The sequence below is a fragment of the Rhodnius prolixus genome, unplaced genomic scaffold, assembly GCF_049639745.1.
Source record: "Rhodnius prolixus isolate KJV_2025 unplaced genomic scaffold, Rpr scaffold_7, whole genome shotgun sequence".
NCBI lineage: Eukaryota > Metazoa > Arthropoda > Insecta > Hemiptera > Reduviidae > Rhodnius > Rhodnius prolixus.
The window spans coordinates 27,193,894-27,215,667 of record NW_027411582.1 but is presented as its reverse complement, the minus strand read 5'-3'; the positions used below and the strand labels follow the sequence as shown (position 1 = coordinate 27,215,667).

Genomic DNA, 21,774 nt, shown 5'->3' with positions numbered 1-21,774 from the left:
TGTATATGTGACTACTCAGAATAATTCATCACTCATTTTATCATAATTATAATAAAAAAATATTATGAATGAACTGGCCAGCATAAGGGTCTGTGACATCTAATAAATTCTAAAAAATGTGAAGGAAAAGTTAATGCAGTAAAATTACTTAAATTATATCAATGAAGTATTAATGAAATGTTGGGAACTGCTGATTTGTGTACCTTTTGGCGTTTAATCAACCCTTATACTTAACTTTTAAAACTGTAAGTTTTTGTTAAGGAGATTTTTGTACCTTTTGGATAGATTTTCCTTTTTGTCTATTTGCAAAGTTACGTCTGCTTTACAGATTTTTTAAAATTTGGAATAAGGTATTCTATCATTATAACCTGATAAGGTGTTAAATCGGAACCGTAACTACCACTGGAGAGATCTTTTTAAAGAATGATTATAGTTACGGTCCCCAAACCATCCTCAATAACCATTTTTTTGAGAAAGCGTTTTGAATAAAATAGGAAGGTATTTGTACGTAAATAGCAAAATTAAACTGCGATTTCAGTACTTCCTTTTAAGAGGAGCAAGAAAAATAAACTGCGATTACAGTACTTCTCCCTAAAAGGCAAAGATTTTGAATCGAACGACAATTCATTGATGTAAATCGGTTCACTCATTGATAATTTTAACGATTGCAGTACTTCCTCTTAGTAGGTGTAAGAGCATGATGGCACTTCACAGCCACATAGAGGAGCTTTAATCACTTCTTCGTGCTAAATTTTATCAAAATCGGACTAAGCTTTGTAGAAATATTGGTAATAATAGTTTCAGAAAGGGCCTTATTTGGGTGGGGCGAACTCCCCTCCTTATGAGGCATAGCGTCGAGACTTTTAAAGTACAAATCTGTACAAAATTTCGATTCGAATGACACTTCATTCATGAAAATCGGTTCACGTGTCGATAATTTGAAACGATTGCTATACTTCCCCTTAACAAGTGTAAGAGCAGATCGTCGCTTTATTGTTAGGTAGGGGAGCCCTAACCCTATCATCCTACCAAATTTTATCAAAATCGGGCCAAGATTTACAGAGTAATTAGTAATAATAATTTTGGAGGGGGCCTTACATAAAGGGGGCTAACTCCTCTCCCATTCAATGTACAGGGCCGAGACCCCCAAAAGGCACATCTACATAAAATTCCGAATCGAATGACACCTCATTCATGAAAATCGGTTCACGCGTTTAGGCGCTACGTTGTTTACAAAAAAGGTAACAACAACAAGAAGAAGAAGAAGAACAACAAGAACAAGAACAACAACAATTTTTGAAAAAGCCGTTTTTGCTCATTTTCAGCAACTTTTTTCTCAAAACCTATTAGATCTGGGTTGTTGCAAAAAATTACAGTCATAAAGGAGGATTTGCCCTTTATTTTAAAGAAAATTTGGGAATTTTATCTTTTATAGAAAAAGAGAAAAAAATTGTCAAAGTTGGGTGTTTTTCAACGTTACGCTTTTTCGTGCAGTTTTTGATGGTCAACCCTTATACAACTGTCCTACCGGACAGTTTTAATTGTACGGAAATGAGATATTCACCAACTCCAGTAAAAAACTTAAATAAATAAAACACCTCATATTTATGCATCCAAAGAGATAACGTCTTAATTATTATTATAACTAAAAAACGTTCATATTAGATTATAAGTTAAATCCACACGCAAAGTTTGGCACAAAATTTCTATTTTTGTTTACATATTACTTTTGTACAATATATTCACAAAACTTGAACAGTATTCCACTTAGGTAAACAAATTCGTTTTTGTGTTAGTAGCCACGAGTATAATGTTTATTTACTTATAAGTAAAACTTAAGTTTGCCATGTTTTTGTTACTTTGCTTTTTAAAACTTAAGTTCTTCATAATCCCGTATAAAACTATATGTACTCAAATTCTCCAGTATTATTATTATTTGAGTAGCCTTTCCATTAGATTACTTCATTTCCCCTAAGTTATTGTCTGGTATATTTACCACATTATTTATGTAGCTTGGAAAACTGAGATATGTTCATATCTATGGTTATACAAACATTGTTTAGATGGACCGGAAATTGTCTGCGTAAGCAGAATGGCTGACTAGATTTAACTTTAAACTAGTAGTTTTAGGGGTAATCTATCATCCTAGAGCAACTATGTGTATTTACACTTTATTGAAGTTGTAATTGCAATACTGTTTCTACGAGGGTCGTTTGAAAAGTCCGTGCAAAAATAAAAACTACTTAATTTTTGGGGGTAAACCTTTTTTATTTTTCAACATAGTCTCCTTTTAGGCTTATACACTTCGTCCAACGCTGCTCTACTTTGTTGATCCCTTCCGAATAATAGGATTTGTCCAAGTCTGAAAAATAGCCATTCGTTTCTGCAATCACCTCCTCGTTTGAATAAAATCTTTTTCCTGCCAGCCATTTCTTCATATTGGGGAACAAATAGTAGTCCGAGGGAGCCAAGTCTGGAGAATAGGGGGGATGGGAAACGAGTTGGAACCCTATTTCCATTAATTTTGCGACCACAACTACTGAGGTGTGAACTGGTGCGTTGTCGTGATGGAAAAGGACTTTTTTTGGGCCAATCGTGGGCGTTTTTCTTGCAGCTCGGTTTTCAAACGGTTCAATAACGATGAATAATATACACCTGTAATAGTTTTACCCTTTTCCAGATAGTCGATGAGGATTATTCCTTGCGAAACCCAAAAGACAGTCGCCATAATCTTTCCGGCCGAAGGAACGGTCTTCGCCTTTTTTGGCGCAGATTCCCCCTTGGTAACCCATTGTTTAGATTGTTCTTTGGTCTCAGGAGTGTAGTGATGTATCTATGTTTCATGCACAGTGACGAAACGACGCTTAAAGTCCTGCGGATTCTTCTGGAACAGCTGCAAACCGTCCTTGCAACACTTTTTTGGTCAAGCGTGAGCAATAGCGGCACCCATCTTGCGGATAGCTTTGTCATGTCCAAATGTTGATGCAAAATATTATGTAGCCGTTCATTCGAGATGCCCACAGCACTAGCAATCTCACGCACCTTCACTCTTCTGTCATCCATCACCATATCATGGATTTTATCAATGATTTCTGGAGTAGTAACCTCAACAGGGCGTCCAGAACGTTCAGCGTCACTTGTGCCCATATGGCCACTCCGAAAATTTTGAAACCACTTATAAACTGTTCTAATCGAAGGTGCAGAGTCACCATAATGTTTATCAAGCTTCTCTTTAGTCTCCTCAGGCGTTTTGCCTTTCATAAAGTAGTGTTTAATCAACACACGAAATTCTTTTTCGTCCATTTTTTGAAAATCACTCGACTTCCTCGATTCAAACGAATGCCAAACACAAAGAAATAGACCGATGTGGCTGAAACTTGGTGTGTGTTCTTCCAAGAGATGCTACTAACTAAACATAACCTCGATACGCGCCAGTGGTTCTATCTCTCTGACTTTGCACGGACTTTTCAAACGACCCTCGTATGTTGAAAAGTAACCAAAGTTTTGTACTGATTCAATAAACCGTTTTTGAGCAATAATAATTTGTCTCGTAACTTACTGAATGACCCTCGTACTTATCCAAAATTTACGATACCCATATTATAATATGACTGTTCCTGAAAAATAGAACGTCACCAAATAATCCAAGGGAAATAAATAGAATGAGAACCACAAAATAAAAATGAAAAAAAAAAAAATTTAGAACTAGTCCAGACTTCCGCGTTCATTGACTTATTTATTTATTCACCGGAAGTGAACATATTTTTAGGCTGCCCATTAACCGTTTTTCTTTTCGGTGCAGTTTATTTAATTTTATCCCTCCTGTTCAGCTTACAGTTACATGAATAAAAATTAACTACATGTTTGTTTGTGTATTTTGTTGGGCCCCAATTTACTTTTTTTTCGTTTTTTTTTCTTTCAAAAAAGTACAATTTAAAAAAAAGTCGACTTAAGTTAGGGCAGTCTTTTTAGGCAATTTTGAGAACGGATGGGGTAGATTTTCTTTCTTAAAAGTGTAAACCAAGTGCAGTTTCATGATCAAATATTTTGTTCCTAGTAATAGAATATTATACAGGGTGTTCAGCATAAGACTATGATGCCTTCGGGAGCCGATTCTGGGCATCATTTGCAACAAAAAATTCTATATAAACTATGGCTCGATTCGGCTCCGTTTTATAGATATTTTTAATTTTATGTTTTTTTAGCAAACAATTGTCTGTATTTCTCAAACTATTAAAGCTACAGCGATTTCAGTAAGCTCATTAGAAAGAAGGTTAAATTTCCTTTTAAATAAGCTAATTTATATTCCAAAATAATAATATCAAGTATTTGACTTTGAGGCCCAAACATAAGAAATAGCAAGTTTCTAATTTTTTTTCCAAAAACTTTAGACTTCATTTTTCTCAAAAATATTATGTATGTAAAATAAAGGTGCACTATTCATGAGAAACATCTACGTACGATCACCATTCGAAAGGTATACGATGCATAGGGTTTTTTTTCTAAAAATTGATGCAGAAATCTGTGATTAATTGCAAAAAATTTAGGCCTCAAAACAGTGTCAGCATTATGAAGGAAAAATTCACCTACCATAAGAATATAATAGAACCCTCACTTTTGGTCGCGCGTCAGCCGCGTATGCGGGCAGCAATCTAAAATCAAGTCACATATTCTGAAACTAGAGGTGACGGGTAACAAATTTTTCCTCTACCATTTTTTGCTCAGATTAACCGTTTAAGCATGAAATGCATTTAAGCCGTCTTAAAATGAACACCCTGTGTATTTATTAAATTTGGAGTTGAAAAAAAAAAGAATGTTCAAATTTGAATTACGAAAATTTGTGTAAAAGAACAGAAAAAATGTTCACAAATTTTCTGTCCAAAATTCTGAACTTGTATCTCTCTCAAAACGTAATAATTATTTGGAAAAATTAATATCGAAAATTCTGTACACTCGTAATTATTGAAAAGTAAGAGATATAATAGCAAAATTAAAATATAAAATATAATATTTATAATCCTATATGATACGTATTATATATATATGTGGGACAAGATATTAGAAGGAAGAAGCGACAGAGGCGTGGCAATATCCAGAAGGAGTATCGCGGCGGTGGCCACCCCCAATGGGGGTAGATGGGTGTGTAGTGAAGATGGCAACATCGATCTCCTCCGACCTAAATTGGTCCTACTTCTTAACGTCATCCTTAACGGTAGATATCTGTTCCACTTCTAAAAAGGGGATGTTCTGTCGATTTGTCCCTTCTATTGCTGCCTATAATACTCCATTTGGCTCTCCTCACAAAACCATCTACTGTTCTTCGGTGAAGTATCCATTCTCTCTTCAAGATCTAACCAAAAGCACACTTTCATATCTCTTTTCCATCAGTGCAATAACTCTCCAAAGTCTGTGGCACCAATTACTTGTCATGTTATATCCATTGTTTTTTAAAGAACTTTTGCTTTTTTTTTTGTATTCTACACTCTAACATTTTGACTTTTATCATTTTTATTTTGTGTTCTAATAGTTGTATTTTTATTATTAATGACTTGATCCACCCATATTATAATATTTTCCCAGTTTAAGTTTACAGTTTAATTTAGTTACGTGCTGCTGTTATTGAAGTCTTATTTACTTCAACTTAATTTTAGTTTGTAAATATTGGTTTTCTGTTTATTTCATAATCTTGAATCAGTTTAAGCTTATAGTTTAATTTATGTGCTGCTAATATTCTTGGAAACTTTAATTATTTGAACTTAACTTTAGTTTGTAAATATTTGGTTTTCTGTTTATTTCATAATCTTGAATCAGTTTAAGCTTATAGTTTAATTTATGTGCTGCTAATATTCTTGGAAACTTTATTTACGTGAACTTAACTTTAGTTTGTAAATATTTGGTTTTCTGTTTATTTCATAAGCTTGAATCAGTTTAAGCTTATAGTTTAATTTATGTACTACTAATATTCTTGGAAACTTTATTTACGTGAACTTAACTTTAGTTTGTAAATATTTGGTTTTCTGTTTATTTCATAAGCTTGAATCAGTTTAAGCTTATAGTTTAATTTATGTACTACTAATATTCTTGGAAACTTTATTTACGTGAACTTAACTTTAGTTTGTAAATATTTGGTTTTCTGTTTATTTCATAAGCTTGAATCAGTTTAAGCTTATAGTTTAATTTATGTACTACTAATATTCTTGGAAACTTTATTTACGTGAACTTAACTTTAGTTTGTAAATATTTGGTTTTCTGTTTATTTCATAAGCTTGAATCAGTTTAAGCTTGTAGTTTATGTGCTGCTAATATTCTTGAAAACTTTATTTACTTAAACTTAACTTTAAATTTTAAATATTTGTTTTCTATTTGTTCCAGGTAAGTCATTGAAGTACTTAATAGAGACATGGCGATGTATTGTAAGTGCCTATCTTATATTTATTTCTTTTATCCAAGCTATTGTTTTGAGAAAAATAGAGAGAGGTAGGGGGAAAGAGTTAGCTGAATTTACATAAACAGAAATGGTTTCCATTAATAATGGGACTGTTGTGTGAACCCCGCAGGATGTGAGAGTTATTCTTTTCAAGGAAATCTTCCTTTACTACTACTACAAAAAAGTAAATATATATATATATGAATTTATGTATGTGACTGTATGATGGGCAGTTGTTTTGGTCAGAAAACAGGTTAATGACCTTAAAATCAATTAGGCTATCACCTGACGAGAGGGGTAGGGGGAATTCTGCTGGTTTCTAGCACAGTGATTCCACCTGTTTAGTTTGATTATAAATTTACTTGATTTTTTTTTACCGGATTTTGAATTTAATATATTTTTTGGACAGTTAATTAATTAGGAATTTTTTTTTTTAGAAAACAAAAATAATTAATTTAAAAAAAAAATAAGTTCTGTGGCTTTTAATCAGTTTCTCTTTATTTATTACAGCTGGATTAGGGAGGAAACATTTTGTTATCGTTGCTAGGCAATTATTAATTTTTTTTTTTTTTTGCAGTTTGGTTTTAGTAATTTAGAAGATCAACTCTTGCATAGCCCAAAATGATAAAACTTTTTCAATAAGGATGTAAAAGCTGGCGGATGTTCAACCAGATTTTGTAATTTACATGTTGCCAACTAAAACCAAAAAACAAAACAAATTATTCACATTTTCACAAATAGGGTGAATAAAAGTGTATGGTTGGCTACAGTGTGCGCGCGCGTATGTGCTGTGGTTAGAAAGAATAAAGATGGAGAGGCTGGAAATATGTAGGTCGTACGTACTGTGAGAGATGAATGGATGTTGATGCCTTACGTAAAAAACAAAAAAACCTCCCATGATAGAATCGAAGTCAGTTAGTAATGGACTTGGCTTTCTTCAACCACTTGTCCGTCCGCTGGTCCACTGCTTCGGAATGTCTAAAGTAACTTCTCTCTCTATTTATAAAAACATGTTTTTAACCAGTTTTCTTTTAAAAAAAGAATTACTCTTTAAATTCACTTCTTTCAGGCCAATTCCCTCGCTTCACTCACTGTATTCACTTCCGGTTATTTTTTTATTCTTAACTGTTCTTTAAATTTCTCTTTAATAAAAGAAAATCCTGTATTAGATAATTATTTTTATGCTTATTTTTTTATTAAATCATAACTTATTTTAGAATCTTATCTTGTTGATATCATCCTTTATTATAATTATATATTTCTACGTTCAAGGTTATCATGAAAAGAATTTTTACAATTTAATTATGCGAAGTTATAAGAAAACTGTTTATATTTATTGTTTTACCAACTTTTATGTTAATGAAAAATTTAATTTCTCTCTAATATTTGGTGTACCTATAAATGATAGTTTTGGTTTTCGATCGTTGTTGATTGATGATTTTTGGGAGTATTAAGGTGCGGTCAATCAATAAATTCAAACATAAATTTTGTTTCATCTTACCAACGTTTCGGTAAATATTATTACCTTCTTCAGGGTAGTGAAAAATTTGTGGTGTTCAACTTTAAGCTACCCATTTAAAGTTAAACTTGAAGCTACCCTTTTAAAGCTACCCATTATTATTATTATTATTAAGAGGGTCGTTTGAAAAGTTATATTTAGTTAGTAGCATCTCTTGGAAGAACACACACCAAGTTTCAGCCAGATCGGTCTATTCTTTGTGTTTAGCATTCGTTTGAATCGAGGAAGTCGAGTGATTTTCAAAAAAATGGACGAAAAAGAATTTCGTGTGTTGATTAAACACTACTTTATGAAAGGCAAAACGCCTGAGGAGACTAAAGAGAAGCTTGATAAACATTATGGTGACTCTGCACCTTCGATTAGAACAGTTTATAAGTGGTTTCAAAATTTTCGGAGTGGCCATATAGGCACAAGTGACGCTGAACGTTCTGGACGCCCTGTTGAGGTTACTACTCCAGAAATCATTGATAAAATCCATGATATGGTGATGGATGACAGAAGAGTGAAGGTGCGTGAGATTGCTAGTGCTGTGGGCATCTCGAATGAACGGGTAAATAATATTTTGCATCAACATTTGGACATGACAAAGCTATCCGCAAGATGGGTGCCGCGATTGCTCACGCTTGACCAAAAACGAAATCGTGTAAGGACGGTTTGCAGCTGTTCCAGAAGAATCCGCAGGACTTTAAGCGTCGTTTCGTCACTGTGGATGAAACATGGATACATCACTACACTCCTGAGACCAAAGAACAATCTAAACAATGAGTTACCAAGGGGGAAATTACCAAGAAAAAAGGCGAAGACCGTTCCTTCGGCCGGAAAGATTATGGCGACTGTCTTTTGGGATTCGCAAGGAATAATCCTCATCGACTATCTGGAAAAGGGTAAAACTATTACAGGTGCATATTATTCATCGTTATTGGACCGTTTGAAAACCGAGCTGCAAGAAAAACGCCCACGATTGGCCCACAAAAAAGTCCTTTTCCATCACGACAACGCACCAGCTTACACCTCAGCAGTTGTGGTCGCAAAATTAATGGAAATAGGGTTCCAACTCGTTTCACATCCCCCCTATTCTCCAGACTTGGCTCCCTCGGACTACTATTTGTTCCCCAATATGAAGAAATGGCTGGCGGGAAAAAGATTTTATTCAAACGAGGAGGTGATTGTAGAAACGAATGGCTATTTTTCAGACTTGGACAAATCCTATTATTCGGAAGGGATCAACAAACTAGAGCAGCGTTGGACGAAGTGTATAAGCCTAAAAGGAAACTATGTTGAAAAATAAAAAAGGTTTACCCCAAAAAATTAAGTAGTTTTTATTTTTGCACGGACTTTTCAAACGACCCTCTATTATTATTATTATTTTTTTTTTTTGGCGCATCAGCAGCTGAGGTTATTAGCGCCCGGAGCTTTTTTCAGTGCACTGCCGGCCTCCGGACAGTGTTCTCTCGTTACAGACAACACTGTCCATCACCGGACAGTGAGCTGTAAGAAGCTCCTAGGAAGAGAATATCTAAGGGTCAGCTGCTGGATTCGAACCCGGGACCTGCGCGTGGGAGTCCAGTATGCTAACCTCATAGCTAATCCCTTCCCTATATTATTATTATTATTATCATTATTTTATTGAGAAATCATATACTATATACATAGGCAAAGTAGGTTTAAAAAAATAAATAAATTAGTGGCAAAGCCGTCTGCTTGAGAGCATTGCTTACATATAAATTAAAAAATACAAAATTTTAAATAAAATAAATAAAGTAATAAAGCTACCCATTTAAAGTTAAACTTGGAGCTACCCATTTAAAGCTACCCAATTATAAGCTACCCCATTATAAGCTACCCCATTATAAGCTACCCATTTAAAGTTAAACTTTAAGCTACCCATATTTGACAGGAAGATTTTAAGAAAGATATACGGTGCCACATTGGTGATGGAGTGGAAAATAAGAACGAACAATGAGCTTTATGAGATGTATCAGGAAAATGATATAGTACCATTCATAAAGGTGAGAAGAATGGAATGGTTGGGCAATGTGGAGCGAATGCCGGACAATCGGGTGCCAAAAAAACTAATTTTCTCTAAAATTGAGGGTACAAGAGGTGGAGGGCGGCCAAGAAGGCGGTTGGATGCAGGATGTGGAGGCTGACTTGCGGAAGCTGGGTTGTGACTGATTGGAAGAGGAAGGTGCTGGACAGAGAGAGGTGGTTCGAAGTTGTCAGTGGAGACCAAGGCTCGATCAGAGCTGTAGAGCTATTTACTAAAGTATTAATTAAGCTATCCATTTAAAGTTAAACTCCACAAATTGTACACTACCCTGAAGATTTACCAAAACGTTGGTGAGATGAAACAAAATTTGTGTTTGAATTTATTAAATTGATCGCGCCCCAATATTCCCCAAAATCATCAATTAATAAATTATAGATAACCTTGAGAATGGTATTCCACTGAAAGTCATGTGAGTTTCACAGCATATTATTTTAATATTACGTCACAATGGGTATTGTTTTACTTATTAAGACAATAAGGGACGCTACAGTACTTTGTCCTACATATTCTTGGACACGGTTTGGTGAGCCTATATTTATTTATTTTAATGATTGGAGTAATAAAATAGATCTAAAAAAAAGGTGTAAAACTTGATGAATTGTTCTTGAATTCGTTAAAGCGTGCGAGAGGCGATGTCTCGAGCTGTGGAAGAGTTGACGCCATACTGTCCGGCCAGACTAGGCACATTTAGGAGATCGAAGTGGCTGCAAAGTACTTTAGTTTGGTAAAAAGTGACGTACACATTGCCCCCAGCTGTTAGTCGAGATGCAATCAATATCCCTGGACATATACTCTTGCCTTGTTTAACTGCAGCTGGGCCAATCACACTCTCGGCGGATGACCTTATTTCCTCCTCTAATTTTTCGTGTGTGAGAGTGTGATAACAGAGGCCCTATTAACCACTTGATCTTCCGTTAAAACTTGTCACCAATTTCCTATTTTTAACGAGGCAGACTTGAATATCATCATTTAATCGGAATTCTACCAATAATCCTAAGCATCTATACACCAAGTTGTTTTGAGGAAGACAGTTTTCATTTTTATAACAACTTGACAATACGTGAGAAAAATTTAAGTGATCTGACTCACCGTAACCTTTCTCTTTTCTCAAAATTTACGAAATACAATTTTATATTTCTTTTCGTAGCGTTAAGAATACATTGAAATCTTTACCGAATTGAGCTATATAACTGGTATAAATTGCATTTTTCTAGTGATAATAGTTAACGAGATATTGATGGTTAACTTTTGGAGGTTTTTACATTCTTTTCAAATTTCAAACTACAATATCTCGCTTCTTATTGTTCCGATTTTAATTATTTCTTTACTGAATTTTAGAGAAAAGTCTTCTCAATAACTGGTATTAATAGCATTGTTCTAGTTATAATAGTTATTGAGAAATAGAAGGTTTATTTTTGGTAGTTCTGCAAACCGTTCAAATTTCAAACTACAATATCTCGCTTCTTATTGTTCCGATTTTAATTATTTCTTTACCGAATTTTAGAGAAAGGTCTTCTCAATAACAGGTATTAATAGCATTGTTCTAGTTATAATAGTTATTGAGAAATAGAAGGTTTATTTTTGGTAGTTCTGCAAACCGTTCAAATTTCAAACTACAATATCTCGCTTCTTATTGTTCCGATTTTAATTATTTCTTTACCGAATTTTAGAGAAAAGTCTTTTCAATAACTGGTATTAATAGCATTGTTCTAGTTATAATAGTTATTGAGAAATAGAAGGTTTATTTTTGGTAGTTTTGTTAACCGTTCAAATTTCAAACTACAATATCTCGCTTCTTATTGTTCCGATTTTAATTATTTCTTTACCGAATTTTAGAGAAAAGTCTTCTCAATAACTGGTATTAATAGCATTGTTCTAGTTATAATAGTTATTGAGAAATAGAAGGTTTATTTTTGGTAGTTTTGTTAACCGTTCAAATTTCAAACTACAATATCTCGCTTCTTATTGTTCCGATTTTAATTATTTCTTTACCGAATTTTAGAGAAAAGTCTTCTCAATAACTGGTATTAATAGCATTGTTCTAGTTATAATAGTTATTGAGAAATAGAAGGTTTATTTTTGGTAGTTTTGCAAACCGTTCAAATTTCAAACTACAATATCTCTCTTCGTATTGTTCCAATTTCAGTGAATTTTTTACCAAATTGTAGAATAAAGTTATCTCTATAACATCTATAAAAGGCAGTGTATTAATGATAATAGGTTATTGATAAATGGAAAGTTAAAATTTGGAAGGTTTTCAAATTCTATCAAATTTCATTCATGAATGAATTCATTACGAAAAGTTTTTTTTGTAATAAGAATGCAATTAAGACTTACTGCTGCTAGTTGTTAGTTGTGCACAATAAACAGTAAAATTAGCTGTTTAGAACAGCATCATAACTGGAAAATTCTTTAAAATAAACAGCATTTTAAATACTTTATAGTTAGAAAATGCGATAGTAAAGAAGCACTTACAATAAGGAATGAAGTTAACCTTGTACGATCTCTTAGGGTAATTTATTAATATCCAAGAGTTTGCAATCTCTTCCCAGGATGCTGCTAGCTGTCATAGCTATTAGGAGGATACTATTAAAGTTCTTTTATATCATTAAAATTCTCTCTCTACACAATTAACTTTCGATTCTTCAGTAAATTATTGTTGAATTTAAATTACAATCTATCGATTCCGGGTTTGGCCTTTTCGTATTTTACGACTTCAAATTTTCTTGAAGCCCGCTTCAGAAAAATGGACCAAAGAAATAAATTTGATATAAATACCCTAATAGAAGTGGGGCAAACTCCTTTGCCTAGAAGGTTTACGTCGTCGAGACCCGCATAAAATACCATATCTGCATAAAATTTCGAATCAATTGACAATTTATACATGAAAATCTCTTTATACGTTGATAATTTAGAAAAAATTGCAGCATTTCCCTGTAGTAGATGTAAGAGAAGGACGGTACGTAACTGATACGTTGGGGAAACTCTACCCAATCACATCTTATTGCCAATTTTTTTTTCAAAATCAGACGGAGGATTAACAAAGCTATTTTATTAGTAATAATTTTAATAGGGGGGCTTTTTTTAAGTGGGGCAAACTCCCCTCCTTTTTACTATGAGCAGCGTCGGGAACGCCTAAAGTCATGTGTGTATTAATAAAAATCGTTTACTCGTCGATTGCTATAATTCCCGATAGTAGGTGTAAGAACAGAACGATAACACATTAGTATTACGGAAGGGGAGTCCTAACCCTATGATACGGCCAAATTGGACTAAGATTTAGAGAGATTTAATAAAAAATAATGTTTTTAAAGGAGCCTTACTTTTGTGGAGGCAAACTCCGCTCCCATAGGATGTGTACTGCTTGCTTCGCGACTCCCAAAAAGGTCCATTTACATGGAATCCTGAATCAAATGATTCCTCAATAATAAAACGGATTGTACGAGCCAAAATCCACCCAAATAGTGTAGAAACTCTTTAAGTTAGGTGTCACTTCCGGCCAGTAAATCTTTTTTTAAATTTAGAAATATAGGCACATATTTTTTATTCTAATTAACGTTGCATACATACCAAGAAAGTGCATTTAACATTTACGTCCTTGAACCGCACTATCCCCCTCTTCAAAAAGTGCAATTAATCGCATTATCCAAGGAAAAATGCTTCTTATAAAAGTTATACGAGTAGATTGAAGCTATAAAACATTTGGTGCTCTATAAGTTGAAAAATTATTCACTGTAGTAACTAACTTAATTTCAGGTTACCAAATTTCTTCAAATACACAATATTTTGTTTACATTTAATCCTAATTAATATTTAATAGGAAGTAAGTCCATTTAATACGGTGAACTGACATTCATACGGACTGACCCACCCACCCCCTCCCCTAAAAGTGCCCTTAATCGAAGTATTAGAGAAAAATGTTTCAGATAAAAGTTGTAGAACTATTTGTGAGCTATAATTGTACCAAGTTTCAAGAAAATCGGAAAAGCGGTTTTTCCAAAAAAAGTTAAATAAGTGAAAAATCTATTCAGTAAAGTGGTACTTCCGGTGCACCTATTTGGACCAAAAATTTATGGCAGCTTCCGCTGGTGGTACCTGAATAAAATATCAAATTTGAAGTTTCTGTGATTTTCAGTTCCTGAGATATAGTGGAAAAACTCTTTACAGAGCAGTAAACTCAGCACAAACCTATGCCCATTAAGGACCGTTGGGTTAGAGAACAGCAATTTAGCTGGAAAAAATAAGAAATTTCTAAGAATCACTGGTTCTGTAACCCAACCAGCCTTAGCGCCGTAATTTTTTTAATATAATTTCTCTCATTTCTCTCTATTAAGCCGAATGCGGTTCGGTTTCTGTCGGCTATTTTCGGCCCAATTAACTGTCTGATTATTAATTTTATTTTTAATATTTTAACTTCTAATGTGCACACTCACACGACTTTCTCTCTAACAAGCCGAATGCGATCGGTAATTGTCGGCATTTGTCGGCTCAGTTGACCATGATTAATTAACTTTTATTTAATATTTTAACATCTATCGTGCACACTCACACGACTTTCTTTCTTGATCAAAGCCGAATGCGATCGGGTTTTGTCGGCAATTATCGGCTCTATTGACTGATTATTAACTTATTTAATTTCTAATTTAATATTTAACATCTGACATGACTTTATTTTTACTAATTCGTACATTTCTTGGTGCTTAGGTTGTTTCATTTAAGAATTTAATATTTTTAGTTTGTTTTTTTTTTATACAAAACTGAAGAAATAATACAAAAAATATAACTGCCTAAGGGATAACACAGTCACAAATATTATAAAAATGCTTGGAATGTGTATAGTTAACTTTCACGAATGAGGTCGATTACGTTGGCAGTGCTGAGAGAGAGGCCACGGTTTGTCCTGAATGTTTGGAATTTTCCGTATATATATTTACTTCCACCTCTCCAGCTCTGTCTTTCTAAAGGGTTCCTCAGTACTTTGGTCCCGTCCATCCTACCTACCTTGCGCAATACCCTTTCTACTACCTTACTTTGTATTCAATATTCACTTAAAACATGCCAGTAGTGCCTTTATAAGCTCCAGGCAAATTTATTAACCGAGCTGTTATGTGGAGGACGTGTAGTAAGTCAAACGAAGGAGGTATTATACTTAATAAATTATACTACACGCTACCCGGTATAAACCATATTATAGAGTTATTCTCCTCATAAATACTTTGGCTACCTTCGTTAATATTTCAACACTTGTTGGATGTTTACTGTTTAATAAAAAACAAAAGTAACTATGCAAAATTTTCATAACTTGAAAGAGACTTACTAACATAATTACAAGTGGCAGATTTTCCTAACTTAACATTTTAATCATGATTATAATAACTTTTAAACTATTATAACTTTATTTATATTCACAACTGCCTGTACATTTATGCAACAAGTGAATTTGATACAATATGTGATATATTTGAGCCTCCCATAAAGGACACTCTCACTAGCGACCACCTCCATTTACGGACCAGTTTTTGGATTTCCCCGTTTTACCCCTATACACTTTCTATATAAAGAACCTCCGGCTAACGGTCACTCTATATAGCGACCGCGGACATTGATTTTAGGGAACGGATTCAATGTTTCACCTCCCACCAACGACCACCTTATTATTAAAAGTTCGTTTGACGCAGTGATCAAAATAATTATCCCCTCTCAAGTTTTTCTTTTTTTTTCTGGTTTTTCTCTAAAGTTTCCTATATAAGCTCCATACATCTTGTACCATTTTAATAATTTTTCAATATTACTTTGGACGAACAATATTATTTTTTCTGGGTATGTCTCTCAAACGAAAGTGGTTAACTCTAGAAGAGAAAATAAATGTGTTGGAAGATTTTGCAAAAACCAAATCGAGCCATCGTCAACTTGGTTTGTCCTATTTTTCTAATAATAGATGATAGTATGATGATAATTTTACCATAAATTATTATTGTTATGAATAAATGTGATGATTATTATAAAAATTATTAAATAAATCAATAATATGTAGTTTTTTGATAAATTTTTTGGATAATTAAGATAAATTTGATGCATATCATATAGCTGCAATAATTATGCAATTATGTACGTTTTTAAATCTATTAATAATAAACAATTTTTAAATGGATGTTTGGAAAAAAATAACCCGTAATTTTTCATTATGAAACTTGCCTACCTCCTTCTAACGGCCACCTCCAAACAGCGGCCACTTTGCTTTCCCCCGCCAATGTCCGTTATTGAGAGGTTCGACTATATAGAATGAATACATAAATACGTGAGGAGAGGATTCCACCCATTGGTGAAACTCCCAAAGTGGTACAGTTCACTATTGTGCACTGGCACTTTCTTCATTGAGAAGATCGCGTGGCCGCCTGCGCTTCAACTGCCGGGGAGTATTTCCTGGTAGAGTAATATGTTAGGATACTAGCGGTTTAGGATGTGAGGTAATCGAAGTATGGGATCTTGCAGCTTCAGAAACATTAGGGATAACAAGGAAATCTTGGTGCAAGGTAGAGTTTGATACAAAGTAAGGAGCATTTGCGATTCGACGTATTGTTTTAGACTGGAAGGATCGGATTCTGTAGTTATTGGAAGCTGTGGCTGAACCCCAAATTTCCATTCAGATGTCCAGACAGGTTTGAGTATCATATGATGTAGCTTAGTCGTTTGTTGTTTAAATAAAAGTGTCAAGAAGTCTAGAGAGAAGTAATGAATGTTAAGTTCTTTTCGTTTCAAGTCTAGTCTATGTATTCCAGGTTAGGTATTTGTTCATGTCTAACACAATCTTTTGTGGGAAGAGGAGTGAGGCCTAGGCTTAATAGCTAAGAAGCCTTTGTAGGATTTGAAGGGAGCGATAGGCAAGGGGATTAGGCTTTTTTTGAGGAGAAGAGAGGATTGCCTTTTTGTCATCATTAATAAAAAAAACAAAAAGCCAGAGTTCCAGATAATCAAGTATGGTTGGTGAGAAAGAATCAGCTCAGTATTTAGCTTCTACTGCTTTCCGACGCGGAGATCATGGGTTCGAATCCAGCTTCCGGCCTTTAATTTTCACTTCCTGTGAAATGCTGATGATGGACAGACAAAAGTTGTTTGTCAAAATGCGTTAAAACCTTTTTACCTTTCTAATTGTAATAAATTATCAGCAACTAAATTAAGTAAAAATTCCTAGTCTGAAAAAAAAATTATGAGAATTACGTTAAACTAAATTCTTACAAAGTATTTTGTCTTAAAAAGATCCAAAGATCTTTTACAAAAAAATTTATTCATTTGATCATTAAAATATAAATCTTTTTGTAGTATTCATAAGCTACGTCACGGAATGTACGGTATTTGGCTGGCCTTCTTAATAGTATCTATTGGGGTTAGCGGTTTGTGGCGATGTTGGCATTCCTGTGCTGTGTGAAATAGCATGATGATCGGATGAGTGCAAGAGAGATGATGATGGTGAATAGAGGCCCCGGAGAGTTTTAGTTCTTCACCAATAGGCAGCTAGGAGGTCGTACACAGATCAGCCGACAAAATATCAAACTCATCATTGGCATCATCATCATCATGAACATCATCCCCTCCGCTAGCCGTAACGAGTCATTGCTTGCCTACTGCTTGGACGTCTCTTGCCTGGATTCTCTCCCACCTTCTTCCCCTACATAATTCCTCTATTCACTAGCAGAGATTCTCCTTTCGACTCTTCACTTAACCAAGTCCCCTCCACCTCACTAATCTCCTATTTCTTTATAGTACCAAACTGCATACTATCCGATTATCCCTACCACCGTGCACTACTAACTCCCACTTCTTTTGTTTTTTCAGAGTCAATTCCGTCCCAACTATTTTTTATAATTCAAGGTCCCTTTACATTTACATGTGTTTTTATGTGCATTAATAGGCGCCATATTTTTTGATTATTCCTATTTAAGGGAACTTGAGGAGAAAGACAGAAAAGGATAGAATATTTCCTACTAAATTCTTATCTCGCTATAAATTCACAAACTAATATCTTTTTTTTTCATATCAACGTTTCGGTAACTATACAGGGTGTTCATTTTAAGACGGCTCAAATGCATTTCTCATGCTTAAACTGTGTATCTGAACAAAAAATGGTAGAGGAAAAATTTGTTGCCCGTCACCACTAGTTTCAGAATATGTGACTTGATTTTTAGTTTCCTGCCCGCATACGCGGCTGACGCGCGACCAAAAGTGAGGGTTCGCAGTTGACCCCCATTTTTATATACACAGTTTTAGAGTATAAAAAGTTATGAAAAAACCGGAAACCGCAATTCGATATCTTTAAAATTAAAGGTGCTAGGCCATTTCAAAATCTGGTATTTATTAATCCATATTTCAATTTTTTAACTTGATATCAAAGAGAAAGAAGAGCACGCGATAGGTCATTTTTATGTATTTTTTCAGCCCCTTTCTACAAAAAATATTGCCAAGGCCGTAAAGCTAGTATTTTTCTTAATATCGGGGAAATAAGTCGTTTTCCGAGTGATTTTTCTAAGAAAAAATCAAATGTTAAGAGCTTTAGATGTTCTCAAGCATACACAAAATGGCTAAAAATTAATTTTACATCTGTTACAAACAAGAAGGTTTAATAATTATTTGGTAATTTTGGGAGAGTTGCGTTTAATTACCAAAAAGAAATAGGAAACCTCCTGCCACATATTTAAGTGATCAATATCTTTCTCGTAAAGAATCAAACTTATTCCTTAAATTTATCAAATAATGCACTTTACTCAACTTGTGAAGCATGTACTGTGCCTTCAAAGGTGCCTCCTCAGATACAGAGAGCAGTTTGACAACCTCCTGGCTAACCTGGCTTGCGTCAGCCGCGTGCGTATGCGGGCAGGAATCTAAAAATCAAGTCACATATTCTGAAACTAGAGGTGACGGGCAACAAATTTTTTCTTCTACCATTTTTTGGCTCAGATTAACCGTTTAAGCATGAAATGCATTTTGAGCAGTCTTAAAATGAACGCCCTGTATATTTATTACCTTTCTTCAGGGTATTGTAAAATTTGTGGAGTTTAATGTTAAGCTAACATCATCATAACTATAACTGTTGTCATAACATCATCAACACAAAAAAACTGTATAATATTAGGTAAGAATCTTAATAGGTCCATAAATGTTCGGGAGTTCTATGAAATAGTGTGACCTAGAACAAACCTTGAAGACAATAGTTAAGAGACGGTCGATGTGTGTGTGTGTGTGTTTAAGGATCGATAGAATGAGGAGTTACGAATGAATAGGGTGTGTGGAGAGAACAGGAGAGAAGATAAAGAAATTTACGTGGCATTGACTTGCCCAGGAGGTTGTTGAGTGAAGAGGAATGGCCTAGATGTCTAGGAGAATGGGATGATACCAAGGGAGCGGTTAGAGTTAAGATAGACCTTAAATTTAATGGGAAGATGGTATCGAAGAGAAGTTGGCTAGAAGAGTTCTTCGGGATTGGTGACTAGAATTAATGGAAGGGTGTCCATTGTTTGTGATAGGGAAACCCATGAAGAAGGAAAAGCGCTGCAGTAAAGCAATCTGCATTTAAGGATATTTACCCGCATGCATTTTAACATGAATGAATGATTAGAAATGGATACATCACGTTCTAATTTTTCGATGACGAATAAAAACCTGATAAGAATGGCCAAAATTAAGCTCAATTTAATTAAAATATTAATTTATTAGGCAGGAATTTTATAGAGCCCAACAATGGAACATGTAACTAAGTATTTTTTGATATAGAACCAGCAAAAAGAAAAATACAGCACAGAGTCAACTTATTTACATAACGTTTAATGTACTCTATTTGAACACTTTCGAAATATTCATTAGGTTCTCGTATCACTAATTTTATCTTCTATGCTCTCTGATTAATATGACCAAATTAAAAAAAATAAATAAATAAATACCTCATCATCTAAAATAATAATAAAAAAAAGAAGCTTTGTTTACAATGTTGGAGAAGTTGACGTCATACTGCAATCGACAATCCTCGTCTGTTTTCGTACTTTAATCAGCTTTTATTGAATAAATACACGCCCTTGCCAATGTTCCAGACGTGTACTTGATGAATTGTATTTATTTTCACATTTCTATGTCATTAAAACATTATAGCAATATTAAAAAAAAAAAAAGAATAAAGTGCAGTTTGCCTTGATCTAGATATAGGATTATTAAATGCAGTTTACAAAGTTGTGCACTAGTTAAGGTTTTGCATTGTTACAAGTGTAATTAATATTATGAAAGAAAAGTATTTTAGAATTATCTTTTTTAGATTTACCTGATTACTATTCCCTTAGGCGATACACTAAAAATTTGTATGTTTGTTCAGCATATGGAACTTATCTAGGTACATTCACTGCAAAGACATGGCATTATTTTTATTTATTTGGTAAATTAATTTGACCCCAAACACGTATTTCTATTATTTAAATTTAAAAATAGAAAATCTGTGCTATTTATTCTAGATAGAATAAATAGAAAATTAAATAATTAGACGTACACAAGTAAATAAATAAAATGAAATAATCCACACGAATAGAAAGAAACAAGATTGACCAAACTTAAATAGTAAAAGAGAATTAATTCTAAATAAACAAAGTGTAAGGTTATTTTTGTCTCCCTGCCTACTGTTACTTTTTGTAACCTCCACTTAATACAACGATATGTACGTACTAAGGTTATTTGGTGGTTAGTTCAGTCTAGAGTTGGCTGCACTGTTTTAATTACCCATAAGACACTTTCTTCCCTTTCTGGTCATAGTTTAAATGGCGGACACATTTTCTGTGAGTAGTGCATTCTTTTGTTTTTCGTTTTATTTTTTTAAAGTAATGTCCTGATAGTTTTAAAATGTTATTCTTTTTTTTTGCATCAATTGTTTGATTGATTATTCTTGGTGTTTTATTAAATATAAAGAAGTATTTCATTATAAAATTAGTTAAGTGCCGTTACTTGTTAACTTTGGTTGTTGAGGTTCACTTATAATGAATTTGAAAGGAAATTACTTTATTAAAATAAGGTAAGACTGTTAATTAATCAAATTAATATCATGACAGTTATTAAAGTAAAGTTTTACCTATTATTTACTTGAATAGCAAAAGTTTCTGTTCAGTTTTGAGAGTTCTTAAGTAGTGATTTATTCAATGGCGTGAATTCGTTCAATGATAATATTAGTTGCATTTAAAATTTTAGTATTTCGTCAACATAATATTCGTTAATATTTAATCAACAAATGGTGTTTAAAATTACTGAAGGAATTTAATCAATTTGAATATAAATTAAATGTATATTTTTCAAATTATAATTATGAGTTAAAAGTTAGTTTCTGGAAACTGCCACCAGTAGCGTTACTCTCTTCTGTCTTAAATACTTTTTTTTAGATTTTTCAAACATTAATTCTGAGGGTTTTTCTTTTTCGGTTTTCTTACTCTCAGAAAAATGATTTTCTTTTTATTACAATTAGAAGACATGATCAGTAATGTTTCATAATCGGCCAACCGTCAGTGACATTGCAATGAATAGCACTTTAGGCTCTCCCTAAGAGTCATCATAATAAATGTTAGGACTCGGTACATTATTTTTTATAATATTGACGCTGAATTGAATTTGGTTGCTAAAAATAGAAGATCTGGACGTTTCTCTTGTTTTATTATTGTTTATTAATTAATTTATACTTTTTTAAAAATAGATTTGTTAGTGGCTACATGCTATTTTTCCTTTCTTCGTTTTGTACATCATTTAAAATTTCTCTAAGTA

The 21,774-nt window shown here is 33.6% G+C and overlaps 1 protein-coding gene across 29 annotated transcripts in view; it reads left to right on the top strand.

The window, feature by feature from the left end:
* shep (RNA binding motif single stranded interacting protein alan shepard) overlaps window positions 1-21,774 on the top strand; it is a 392,464-nt gene that overhangs the window by 84,629 nt on the left and 286,061 nt on the right. For 2 of the 29 annotated variants that reach the window (XM_074114624.1, XM_074114616.1), the window contains exon 1: window positions 20,772-20,804. The exons of the other annotated variants lie outside the window; for them this stretch is intronic. In XM_074114624.1, coding sequence (XP_073970725.1) covers window positions 20,787-20,804 — 18 coding nt within the window. In that variant the 5' untranslated portion in view covers window positions 20,772-20,786. Of the gene's footprint in view, window positions 1-20,771; window positions 20,805-21,774 lie in introns of those variants that run through there. 29 annotated transcript variants of the gene reach the window in all.